The 12,917-nt window shown below is 34.6% G+C and overlaps 1 protein-coding gene across 17 annotated transcripts in view; it reads right to left on the bottom strand.

Annotated features, from left to right (window-relative positions):
* Positions 1–12,917, bottom strand: part of LOC309630239 (sodium channel protein type 3 subunit alpha) — a 117,612-nt gene that overhangs the window by 63,579 nt on the left and 41,116 nt on the right. For 11 of the 17 annotated variants that reach the window (XM_082395204.1, XM_082395206.1, XM_082395193.1 and 8 more), the window contains 6 exons: positions 8,860–8,988; positions 8,270–8,361; positions 7,019–7,291; positions 6,758–6,821; positions 1,857–1,998; positions 573–779 (listed from right to left, as the gene is read on the bottom strand). In XM_082395204.1, coding sequence (XP_082251330.1) covers positions 573–779; positions 1,857–1,998; positions 6,758–6,821; positions 7,019–7,291; positions 8,270–8,361; positions 8,860–8,988 — 907 coding nt within the window. The other 6 variants (XM_082395207.1, XM_082395195.1, XM_082395196.1 and 3 more) reach the window with 3 other exon arrangements.

Raw genomic sequence — 12,917 nt, 5'->3', positions numbered from 1 at the left:
CATTCACTATGGCCCTAGCCCAAACGTTCTTTAATATTAATGAGAATTTAAAGTTGGAATCTAATAGCAGATGCCTTCCTGATATCCTGACATCGTATTGTGCTATAGAAATTCCGAAGAACGGTTAAAATTAGGTATGCATAAAGTTTTCTTGTTCACATTTGAGATCAATCAACTATAGAATAAAACTTCAAATGTTGTAATTAGGGGTAAAACAGGAATAGTTGGAAATATCCGTTATGTATCTTTTCTACATTAAACTGAAAATCAAAATCTCCCCTGAGTTTTCATGCGACAATTGTATAGTTAACCTTATTCTGAATATGCTTTCTACCCTGAGCTAATTTCCTTATCCATAATATCTAAAAAGCTACTCTGACTCTAACTTAGGAAACAATTTTATGTTTGAATAGCTTTCTCTTTTCTAATGACAATGCCTGTATGCCAAATGAAAAGCCAGTTCCAGTTTGACCTCTATGGTGCAACAATATTCCTACTTAAAACTAAATAATAGTAACAATGATAATAATAATAATAATAATAAAGCAGCTTTGCTCATTATCACTTAGTACCTGAGCTTCTTCCTGTTGCTTTTTAATCTGTTCGAGCATTTGCTGAAATTCAGCCTCTTTCTGTTCTGCCTCTTCTAAGGTGGCCTGATTCTGTTCTTCATAGGCCATGGCTACCACAGCCAGGATCAAATTCACCAAATAAAAAGAGCCCAAGAAAATCACCAGGACAAAAAAGATCATGTATGTTTTTCCAGCAGCACGTAATGTCTAGGGAAAAAAAAAAGATAAATTTCAACAATATTTTATAAAATGTCCCCAAATAAAGATCGGATTAGCATCATTAGACAGTCAGAAGACAAATGCTTTTTAGCATTCAGTGTATTTTGACCAAGATTTTATTTGGTGTTAAAATGCACACACACACACAGACAGACACACAAATAATAGTTAAAATATTTGAGGCTTGATTGTAGTGTCATTTGATGTAAGCACACACATTTCAAATTAGTATATACTGGATATATATTTGAGCACTACTAAAATGCTTTTCTTAGAGTCTGTAATGTGGGGCAATATTGCAAGTAAGTACACTATTTTTAATTCCTTTCAATGGAGTTACTACTCTCCACATCATCTAGAGATAACATCTTTCTTCCCTCCTCTTGTAGCTCCAATTAACCTTAGGTTTAATTTGAAATTTTTATATAATTGAGTTTCGAAATCTTTTCACATGTTCTTGTTAAATCCACAACTATATTATAAACTCAAAGTCATGAACATTCTCTGCATCCTCCATAGCCCCTAGCAGAATGCTTGTCATCAAAGAATCTCAATATACATGTAACTGACTGAATGAACAATTGGGATCCTAGGCACACTTGCTTTATGCTGGACCCTTCTCTGTATTCTAGAGTGTTATAAACAAATATCTATACTAGTCATTTCATATATGTTCATAAATTTAAATTTCATGCATGTTAGTTTGAACCTTACTGCTGTGCTCTGAATGTGTGTCCCCCCGCAAATTCATATGTTGAATTCCTAATGCCCAATGTGATGCTATTAGAAGGTGTGGCCTCTGGGAGGTGCTTAGGTCATGAGAGTGGAGCCCGCATGAATGGGATTAGTGCCTAATAAAAAGAGACTCCAGAGAGATCCCTAACCCCTTCCTCTGGGTGATGACACAGCAAGAAGATGTCAGCTTATGAAGCGGGAAGAGGGCTCTTGTCAGAATGCGATCATGCTGGTGTCTTGATTTTGGACTCCCCAGCCTCCAGAACTGTGAGAAATGTATTTCTGTTATGGCATTTTGTTATAGCAACCCAGAGGGACTAATACACTTACCAGCTGGTAAAGGTTCTCCCAGTAGTCTTGAGTCATGAGTCGAAATAGAGACAAGAAAGCCCAGCTAAAAGTGTCGAAGCTTGTGTAGCCATAGTTGGGGTTTCGACCAGCCTTCACACAGATGTATCCTTCCGGACACTGGCTGCAAGAGAGAGAAATGGAGCTGGGGTCAGCAGAGCAATTATAGCTATTTCAATCCATATTAATTTATAGGAATTGTCAAAACCTAGAGTTGCTGTCTGTGATGAATTTGCTTGCCTTCATTTCCAGAACACTTTAGATAATTGCTCACAGTGAAACTGTTATCAGATGAAATTTATTAGGAAAATCAATAGAAAACTTAGGTGTGAGGAATCATTTATAGACATTTAGAGTGTTAGAGAGGCAGCAACCACACATTTTTTTTGCCTCTGACACCTTTCTTTTCAAAGTGGCAAGAATCAATGATTAAAAATGAAAAGTCAGAAAACAACCAGAAGGTGGGGAACAACTTAATGAGTTACTTCATTAGTCACTTCTATAAAAATTCCTAAAATAAAACTTATATTTTAGAATAATTTTAGATGTGCAGAAAAATTGCAAAGAGAGTACAGAGACTTCCCATATATCCCATGCCTAGTTTCCCATATAATTAACATCTTATGTTGGTGTGGTACATTTCAATCAATATTGACATATTATTATTAACCAAAGTCCATAATTTAGTCATATTTTCTCTGTTTTTCCCTAATATCCTTCTTATGTTCCAAGATCCCATCCAGGATGCCACATTACATTTAGTCATCGTGTCTCATTAGGCTCCTCTTGGCTGTGACAGTTTATCAGACTTTTCCTTGTTTCTGATTACCTTGACATTTTTGAGGAATACTGGTCAGGTATTTTGAAGAATATCTTTCAATTGGGATTTGTCTGATGTTTTTCTCATGATTCGATATCAAGGTTATGGATTTTTTTGGGAGGAAGACCACAGACGTAAAATATTATTATCCTTACATCATGTCAAGGGTACATGCTATCAGTATGACTTATCACTGTTGATGCTAACTTTCATCACCTGACTTGAGATAGTGTTTGTCAGGTGAGATAGTGTTTGTCAGGTTTCTCCACTGTAAATTTACTCTGTTTTTTTCTTCTTTTTCCATACTGCACTCTTTGGAATGAAGTCATTATGTGCAGCCTACACGTAAGGAGCAGGGAGTTATGATCCACCTTCTTAAGAGTGGAGTATGTACACAAATTATTTGGAATTCTTCTGCATGAGATTTATCTATTATCTCTCATTTATTTATCTATTTATTTATTCAATCAGTTTTTTATATAAGTATGTACTCATGGATATTCATTTTATACTTTGAATTATAATACAATTATATTTATAATATAATTATTGTAATTTTTTTGCTCAAATTGTTCCAGTTTTGGCCATTGGGAGCTTTTTCACTTGACTCCTGTATCTCTTTGCCATAACCCATGGAGGTGTGTGTTTTGTTTTTGTTTGTTTTTCAGCACTTTCTTACATTCTGGAACTACAAGATGCTCCAGGCTCATCTTTTATATTTTCTGCCTCAGTCCTAGAATCAGCCATTTCTCCAAGGAGCCTTTGCTCTTTTATTGAAGAATAGCATTAGAAATCATGATAAATGTGTGTATGTGTTTGTGTATACACATATATCTCCTCGCTCTGCCAGCTGAGGGCCTAGAAGCAATGACACTGCCTTGGTAATAAACACAGCACCCAGATCTTGCTTTCTCATACCATATGTATATATTTTTATATGTGCCTAGATTAAGCTAAATATGAGGTCATACTCATTTCTCCAACTTTATTTCATTACTGTGGGATCATTCTGGATTGATCCTCCTCCCTTTGCTTATCTGTAACCCCTCACTCCAAAAGTGAGAAACCTGGCTTCTGTCATCTGCTATCTGTATACTTAATTGTTCAGTACCAGTATACATGTATAATTGTTTCAGTATTGTTAATTCATATTATCATGGAAAACAACTTTATTAAATAGAGTACAGTTCCTTTTGCCTTAGTCTTACAGGCTCCATTCATTTCTAAAGTTACGTAGATTAGCACCTATTTCCCTCCTTCAGTGAGGTTATTTTATACTTTAAAATATATTTAGATACCTTTGTCACATTCTGTGTTTCAACCTGGGATCCCTAAACCTCACATAAGATTTTTTTTTTGCTTATACTGTTCAGTCTTTGTGCTGTAAAGTTCTATGAATTTGACAAATGCTTAACGTTCACCATTTCAGAATCATACAGAATAGTTTCTCCACCCTAAAAAATCCACTATGCATCAACCAGTCAAGGCCCTACCCTGAACCCCTGGAAAACATTGATCATTTTATCATCTCTATTGTGTATCTTTTTCAGAATGTCATGTAATTGGAATTATACAGAATGTAGCTTTTTCAGATTGGCTTTTTTTCACTTATTAATATGCATTTAAGGTTCATCAATGTTTTTATGGCTTGATAGCTCATTTCTTTTTATTACTCAGTAATATTTCATTGTATGAGTATACCACAGTTTGTTTACTCACTTCTTGAGGGATACCTTGATTGCTTCCAGTTTCTTGTGATTATGAATGCAGCTGCTATAAATAAATATTCATATCAGGTTTTTGTGTGGATATAAATTTTCAAATTAATTAGCTAAATATTTAGTAGGGCAGTTGCTGAGTTGTATGGTAAGACTGTGTTTATTTTGTAAGAAACTGCCAAATTGTCTTTTAAAGTGGCCGTACTATTTTGCATTCCAACCAGCAATGAATGAATGAGAATTCCTGTTCTGCATCTTCACCAGCAGTTGGTATTTTCAGTTTTTTAAAAAAATTTCTGTCATTCTAATAGCTATATAGTAGTAACTCATTATTGTTTTACTTTCAACTCCCTAGTGACAAAAGATGTTGAGCATCTTTATATATCCATATTAGCCATCTGTGTATATTCTTTTGTAAGGTGTCTGTTCAGAGTTTTGCCCATTTTTAGATTGGGTTATTTGTTTTCTTTTTTTGAGTTTTAAGGGTGCTTTGTGTATTTTGGATACAAGTCCTTTATCAGATATGTGTTTTGCAAATACTTTTTCCCACTCTATGGCTTGTCTTTTCACTCCCTTTACAGTGTCTTTGCAGAGCAGAAGCTTTTAGTTTTAATAAAGTCCAACTTATCAATTATTTCTTTCATGAACTGTGCTATTGGGGTTGCATTTAAAAACTCATTGCAAAATCCAAAGTCATGTAGCTTTTATTCTATGTTTTCTTAAAGAATTTTAATAATTTTGTATTTTACATTTAGGTTTATGATGAGTTTTGAGTTAATTTTTGTGTAGGGTGTAAAGCTGTATCTAGATTCATTTTATTGCATATGGATCACCAATTGTTTTAGCACCATTTTTGGAAAAAATTTTCCTGTCTCTATTGAATTGTATTTTCTTCTTTGTCAAAAACTAGTTGACTACATTTTTTGTGGTCTATTTTTTTGGCTGTCTGCTCTGTTTCATTGATCTATATCTACTCTTTCCCAATACCATATTGTCTTAATGACCATAGTCTTATAGGAAGTCTTGAAATTACATAGATTTCTTTAGAATTTTATTTGACATTTAACAGTAGAGTGACTGTCAATTTTACCATGTAAATTACCTGATCCATAGCAGGTACTCTATAAAGGGAAGGGATTAGTATGGTTTAGTAGGGATAAAGTATGCATTAACCAACCTTATCCAAAATTTTATCTAGGTTTTTACATTAACCATAATAATAAAAACAATAGCTAACATGCAATAAATGTTTTTGATGGACCGGGTGCTAGTCCAAGTGCTTTATGTGTATTAAGTAATTAATCACCATAATAACCCCAAGGAAGAGATGATATTACTCTCTTCATTTTAGAAATAAATAAACTCAAATACAGAGAGCTTTGGACACTTTTCCAAGGTCAAAGAGTTTGTAAATGGTGGAGGTAGGATTTGAACCCAGGTATACATAAACTGTGGAACCTATGCTCTTATTCACCATACTCTCCTACCAAAGTTTGAGAAAACTATCAGGAAAAAAAATTTCCCCCAAATTCCATCTCTGTGACTGGTATATGGTTTCAGTAACCCTCTTAAACCTTTATGACCACACCAGTTTCCCATTTTCTAGGATGACTCAAAATATGTTCTGTGTAAGTTCTGTGATCTTAAGAGTCACTTACTATTGCTATCCCTTGGCTTCTAAGAAATTCACTCTCTACCCTGACTTAAAATTAATTTATAATACTCTTGGCAAAATATGTTAAGAATCAGAGACTAGCAGGATAGCTAAGACATTACAGCATCTCTTATTGTGGAATGTGAAAAAAAACTGTAAAATATGCAGATGCAGACTCAAACATGCCTTTGACATACATCTGCCTCGTGGCTTCCTTGCACACAGGATTTCATGCTATTTCAAGAATACCTAAGTCTTTCAAAGCAGTTTCCCAACTGGGTTTGCACCCTGAAGACCATGTTACAGTCTGGATCATTTCTAGCCACAGCAAAACTTATCCCATCAATACATCCTTACATCAATCAAAATGTACCTATCTTATGCTTCCTTCCCTGTAATTCTTAAATGGCTCTGATGGGTTTACAGACAAGACAGATGCTGGGCCTTCACACTTGGAGCAATAATTCAGGTACATCTTAACTGTCAAATTCTTGATGACAGTTCTTCACCCAAAGGGATGATTTTAATGGCTGTGAGTTTAGAATTGATACCAATCCAATTAAGACAGAGAAGGTACTTCCTAGGTAGGCAGTACCACTCTATTATACACATGTAAGGCTATCCTGGTATATTTTTCCTATTTGCTTTTTTTCCAAAGTGTTCTACATCTTTAGAAAAAAGTTTTCCTTACCCTGCATCTGAGCCATTTCCACAGAGTAAAGGGTCTTTTTGTCCATCCAAAACATAAAAGTGACCTGTTAATATAAAGAATAAACTGTTTCATTTCATATCAGTCCTATTGCCATTAGGAACAAATGAGAATTTGTTTAGTTCGTTATTTCCAAAGTGGACACCAATTTACAAAGATGGCTTCAAGCCCACAGCCTCAACTATTTATAGTTGAAGACTCATTCAGCAACAGTGAGATTAACAATGGAGCAATATTTCTTACTGTCATCTTCAATGTAATCCTTCCAGTTAAATGTGCTCATTGTTACATTAACAAATGTCCCATTTGAATTCATTGTGCCATTAAAGAAGGAGGTGGTGTTGGTTTCAAAAGCAGAATCGCTTGGGGGCCATTGCAAACATTTATTCCGCAGGTTGCCCATGAACAGCTGCAGACCAATTAGAGCAAACACGCTCAGACAGAACACAGTCAAGATCATGACGTCAGAAAGCTTCTTCACAGACTGGATCAGGGCACCCACGATGGTCTTTAAACCTGAGGAGAGAGAAGGATAGGTCAGCTGAGAAAGAGTGTCGTAAGCCACAGTGTCTTCTTAATAGTCATACACATTCTCTTTCCCCACAAACAGTTGTTTGTCTCTTTAGACACCAAAGCTTTATGGACAGCCAGATGGTTTGGGAAATGGATGAAGAGCAGATTTTATTTATGATCAGTGTGCTTTCTGGAGGTTTAAAATAAAAGTGTAAATATCTAGGCAGGAGGTTTCCTTAATGTGTGGTTTTATGTGCTGCCACGAACATGTAAAGACAAACTTGCAGTTGTTTTACACTTCAGATTTTGTGTTTCACGAGGCTGTTTCTCTCCAACCATTGTTTAATACTAGCTTCCAAGTAGCAATGATTTAGAGGAGGAAAGAATTTGAAAATAATAAAAATCCCATGCCATGTACATGCTGTTCAATAATAATCTTTTCTCCTTTATAAGAGGAGATCCACTTTCAAAATAGATCCACGGTAAATGGTAAAATCTAAATCAGTTAGTAAAGCCATGGTAGCAAAACTTTTTTAGAATGTAAGAAAGAAAACACTGCATCATAAATGCAAAAAAAAGTGGGTGAGAAAGAGAGCAAAACTAGTATTTTTTATAGACACCTCATGCAATTCTCTGTTAAACTCAAAGGCTGACTTTATAAATAAACATGTAATTTCATTTGGCATTCTTGAAGATGACAAACAATAAGCAACAAGGCTAATGTTATAAGTGTAATTTCAATCTCAATATTATTACAGTGTATTTAAAGTCAGCCTCGGTGTTTAAGCTAGCTCTCACCTGGAATGACTGAAATTGTTTTCAGTGCTCGGAGAACTCTGAATGTTCTCAACGCTGAGACATTGCCCAGGTCCACAAACTCTGTCACATATCTGTAATAGGGAGTTCACACACAAACACAATAACACAAAAGAAAAGTTGGAGATATAAGGGGCCTACCATCTTACACCAGTTTCTTCTTACCTGGGATTACAGAAATAGTTTTCAGAGCTCTCAAGACTCTGAAAGTTCGAAGGGCTGAAACATTGCCTAGGCTTACAAATTCTGTTACATACCTGTAGAATTAAATCAGAGTTACTGATAGTTTTGGAAAAGTTTATACTAAATAAAGAATGAAAAGTGGGTTGGTTTGGCATTTAGAGCCCCTTGAGTTTTATGGAAATGCTATAAACTTCAGGGTGCCATGTGCTAACAGCTGCCTTTACGGAATAAAATATTGCTGCTTTATTTCAATGCAGTTTTCACTAATATGAACAAGTTTGTTTACAAAACTAATCGAAGTACAGTTGGTGGTATTAAATTATAGTCAATGAATAACTTCACTTTGATGAAGTAGAAGGCTATATGACATGAAGGTAATTCCATTTATTGCTCATTTACCAGATATATTTACCTTGCAATATATATTCTAATATGTATTCTCAAAATATATGAGGCATATAGTTAATTTGACTTATAAGCAAACTCTAGTTTAAAAATATGTCACAACTACCTGGTTTATGCTGCAACTGTTTTCATTCCTTTGAGCTTAACATGTTTTCAAAAATACTCACGCCATCACAATGACACTGAAATCCAGCCAGTTCCATGGATCACGAAGGAATGTAAAATCTTCTAAGCAAAACCCTCTTGCCAAGATTTTTATAAGTGACTCAAAGGTATAGATTCCAGTGAATGTGTACCTAGGAAAAGCATCCAAACAAAAATTAACTGTTTCGTTTGAACTGTTAAAATATAGCAAATCCTATCCTTTTGTGGTTTTTCACTTCACTAAGACCTTGTTCCTTATTTCCACTTACAAAAAAAACCTACTAGTTTAATCTTATGAGTTTGAGTAAAGGGTTAAACTGAAGAGATAATACCTTCCACAAAGAATCTGATCTTGTTTAAATATTTAGGTTTTAGAATAATAGTTTCATGTGTTTTATGGATAATTATCAAGCTTGATCTGCTAGAGCAACACTGTCCAAATGAAATATAATACAAGCTACGTATGTAGTTTTTAAATTTCTAGTAACCAAATAAAAAAGTAAGAAGGAATGAATAAACTTAGTTTGTATATTATATTTTATTTAAACCAACATATCTAAAATGTTATCCTTTCAACAATTAAGACTAGCCAAATTTCAAGTTTCGATAGCTGCATGTGGCTCATTGGACATTATAGCTCATTGGACATTATAGCTCTAGAGATAACATTTCTTGGATTTGTTTATTTATACTAAAATATTTCACTCAAATTTCTTAATGATTAAAATAATTTGGGGGGATATTTTACATGTCTAATCTAGAAAATGTACTTCCCCTTTTTATCCTTAAGATTCAGGCATAAAGTTATAAATCTGCTTTTCTCTCTCTCTCTCTCTCTATATATATATATACACACACACATATATTCACCAAATACATATATATATATATGTATATATACATATTCATCAAAAAACTTTCCGTGCATTAGTATTTTCTGTGTATGTGTTTACACAATTACCAAAATTACCAAAATTCAGGGATACCAAAATTCCTGAATCTAACCTCTCATCAGTTACTACGCAATTGGGCCAAATCATTTAAACATGCTCAAATTCAAGTTTCAGCCTCCAAAATGGTGAAAGACTTTTCCATTTGTTGTTTGGTAGTGAGTTTCTAGCCCTCTCTCCTTTGAGTGTTGACAATACAAGTTATTTCTGTTTCTTCCAAAAATAGTTGGGAGAGAGTACTTGTTTTTCAACAGTAGATTCTTTTTGAAAGTACAATCTAAGTTTGTTCTTCAGATTACTCCTCTCAAGCCACAAAGATTTAATTTACTTTCATTAAAATTCATTATCTTTTCTAGCCTACTAGTATTTTATATGTGAAAAAAGTTAGGAGAGTTATTTTCGCATTTTCTTTTTCTGTAGAAATTTCTCTCTTATGAGGGAACAAAGAAATCAAAGGAAAATGTATGCAGAAATCTTCACGTCTAGTTTTCCTAAGAATATTCGTCTTCCTTTTTTAAACAATTCAATTAATTTCATGAGGAGTGAGTATAACTGCTACCTTTACTTATTATGAAGCAGCTGACTTTATTAGGAAGACATATAATTTACAATGCCAAGCTTATGGTTACTTGTGTTTTGGTTTGGATCTTTGTGTATTACACATAATCACCATGACATTTCTGTTTGGAGAGTTACCTGGCATTGCAAAAGGCATAAGAGACAGCTCCAATGTATGTTCTGTTTATCCTATTAATGGTTAGTGCCCTGTGGTTTATGCTTAAGCAATTCTAAGTTATCTACAGACTAGGAGCAAGATTAAAGTCCCTACTCCTATTCCTGTTTTTGGAAAAGGAAGAAAATCTGTGGGGACATTTGGAGTGTATGGTGAGTGTGATAGCTATCCAAGGAAGAGAGGTCTTAGAACTTAACATTTGAGACAGCTTTGCACAGAATGGGTGTTCAGATGTACCTATTAGCACACTAGATTGAACAGGTCAGTGAGAATCAAGGGGATCTTGATTTTTCTTGGCTGTACCCCCACTAGGCTCTTAATCATATTGTTGATTCTGTCCATGTTACAAGGTGTTTTATTTTCCCCTGTAATTTTGATGTCTATAGAAGTGCCTTGCCTTACATAACAACAACCTTCACTATACAATATGGTCCTCAGGCCTTCTGAGTATGCCACCTCTTTGTACAGGGACGGTTTCTGCTATCAGTGACTTCTATTTTCATGTCGGAACTGACTTCTCTTTTCATTGGACTCTGTTTTTTTGTGTGATTTTTTTGTTTGTTTGTTTCTTTGTTTTGTTTTTTGGCTGTAACCACTAATATTTTGCTTGTTTTCCTGCTGCTTTGCTGTCAACTGACTAGAGATAATTGATCAGAAACCTGTGCAAAGTTTCCCAACTAAACAGTGTAAGTCAAAAGCTTTTGTAAAGCTAAGACTTTTCATAATGGATATAGTCATCTCTAAAAATGACTTTAAAAAGAGAAAACTGCATATTCAAATAATAATATTTAAGTGTCCCCTTTACCTGTCTCTCTCTTTTTTTAAAAAATCTTTATTGGAGTATAATTGCTTTACAATGGTGTGTTAGTTTCTGCTTTATAACAAAGTGAATCAGATATACATATACATATATCCCCATATCTCCTCCCTCTCGCGTCTCCCTCCCACCCTCCCTATTCCACCCCCCTAGGTGGTCACAAAGCACCGAGCTGATCTCCCTGTGCTATGTGGCTGCTTCCCACTAGCTATCTATTTTGGTAGTGTATATATGTCTATGCCACTCTCTCACGTACCTGTCTTTTAATAATGTTATACAAATGAATTCATACATGTTAAAATATGTCAATAATTTCTGCAGGGAAAAGAACATACAGAGTAGTTTTACATAGGTATGTCCATTTGTTAATCCCCAAATCATAAGAATTCTGTTAAGTGGCTTGCCTCAACATAAGAACTGGATTCTCTACTAAAATGATTTCTAGGGAGCATTTTCAATCTACTCTCAAAAAAGTCTTTAACTAATGTGTTAAACCACTGACAAATGATAGCTTAGAATGATGCTGTAAATCCTCATAGAAATCTATAAAAAACAGAAATAAAAGTGGCAGTATTTGTCATAATAACTTATCTCCTGTTGGACATTACTTTAAAAAATATACCAATAAGAAGAACGTAATAAAATTTTATTTTGCACTGAAACAAATACCTGATCATTGCATTATACCATACATAAATAGCCTGTATAATCTAAACATCTTCTGTTTCACTAAATAGCATGTTTCTTTGTCACGAATAATCTCACATGTGATGGACAAATTGGGGAATAATGTTGTCATAATGCAGAGATTGTATTAGTTAAAGCACAGTTTTCCCCAGCGTATTGATGCTTTGAAGTAATCAGGACACCTTTTCCTTCACATTTACGAAGAACATCCTTAGCAATAAAAGACCTTAATGAAAAAATTAACAGAAGTTCCTTCTTTAGTGCAAGCAGGGTCTAGTTTAACATGCCCAAAACTACTGTGCTTAGATATTTCCCTCTGTATTAAAATACTGAGTCAAATGTTTTATTTTGATATCATTCAGATGTTCCCAGGGTCTCCATTTCAAGGGAGAAAGGACAAGACCCATGGTCTGAGACTGCAGGGAGGTTGCTGGCTGAGATTTTAGGTACAAATGTCCATAGAGATTTAACTGGGCCAATATCTTTTTATTAGGATTGTCATTGTTTTTATTAGTGTCCTAATTACAAAGTTTTATAAGTTTTGAGTGATCTGTCCATAATCATGTTTTCCCCTTAAGCCCTGTTATTTTTTGAACATGGTTTTGCAAAGACATTTTATTTCCTTTTTTTTTTTAACATCTTTATTGGAGTATAATTGCTTTACAATGGTGTGTTAGTTTCTGCTTTATAACAAAGTGAATCAGCTATACATATACATATATCCCCATATCTCCTCCCTCTTGCGTCTCCCTCCCACCCTCCCTATCCCACCCCTCTAGGTGGTCACAAAGCACTGAGCTGATCTCCCTGTGCTATGCAGCTGCTTCCCGCTAGCTATCTGTTTTACATTTGGTAGTGTATATATGTCCATGCCACTCTCTCACTTCGTCCCAG

This window comes from Balaenoptera borealis, assembly GCF_965194805.1.
Source record: "Balaenoptera borealis genome assembly, chromosome: 6".
Taxonomy (NCBI): Eukaryota; Metazoa; Chordata; class Mammalia; order Artiodactyla; family Balaenopteridae; genus Balaenoptera; species Balaenoptera borealis.
This window is presented reverse-complemented; position numbering and strand designations above follow the sequence as displayed.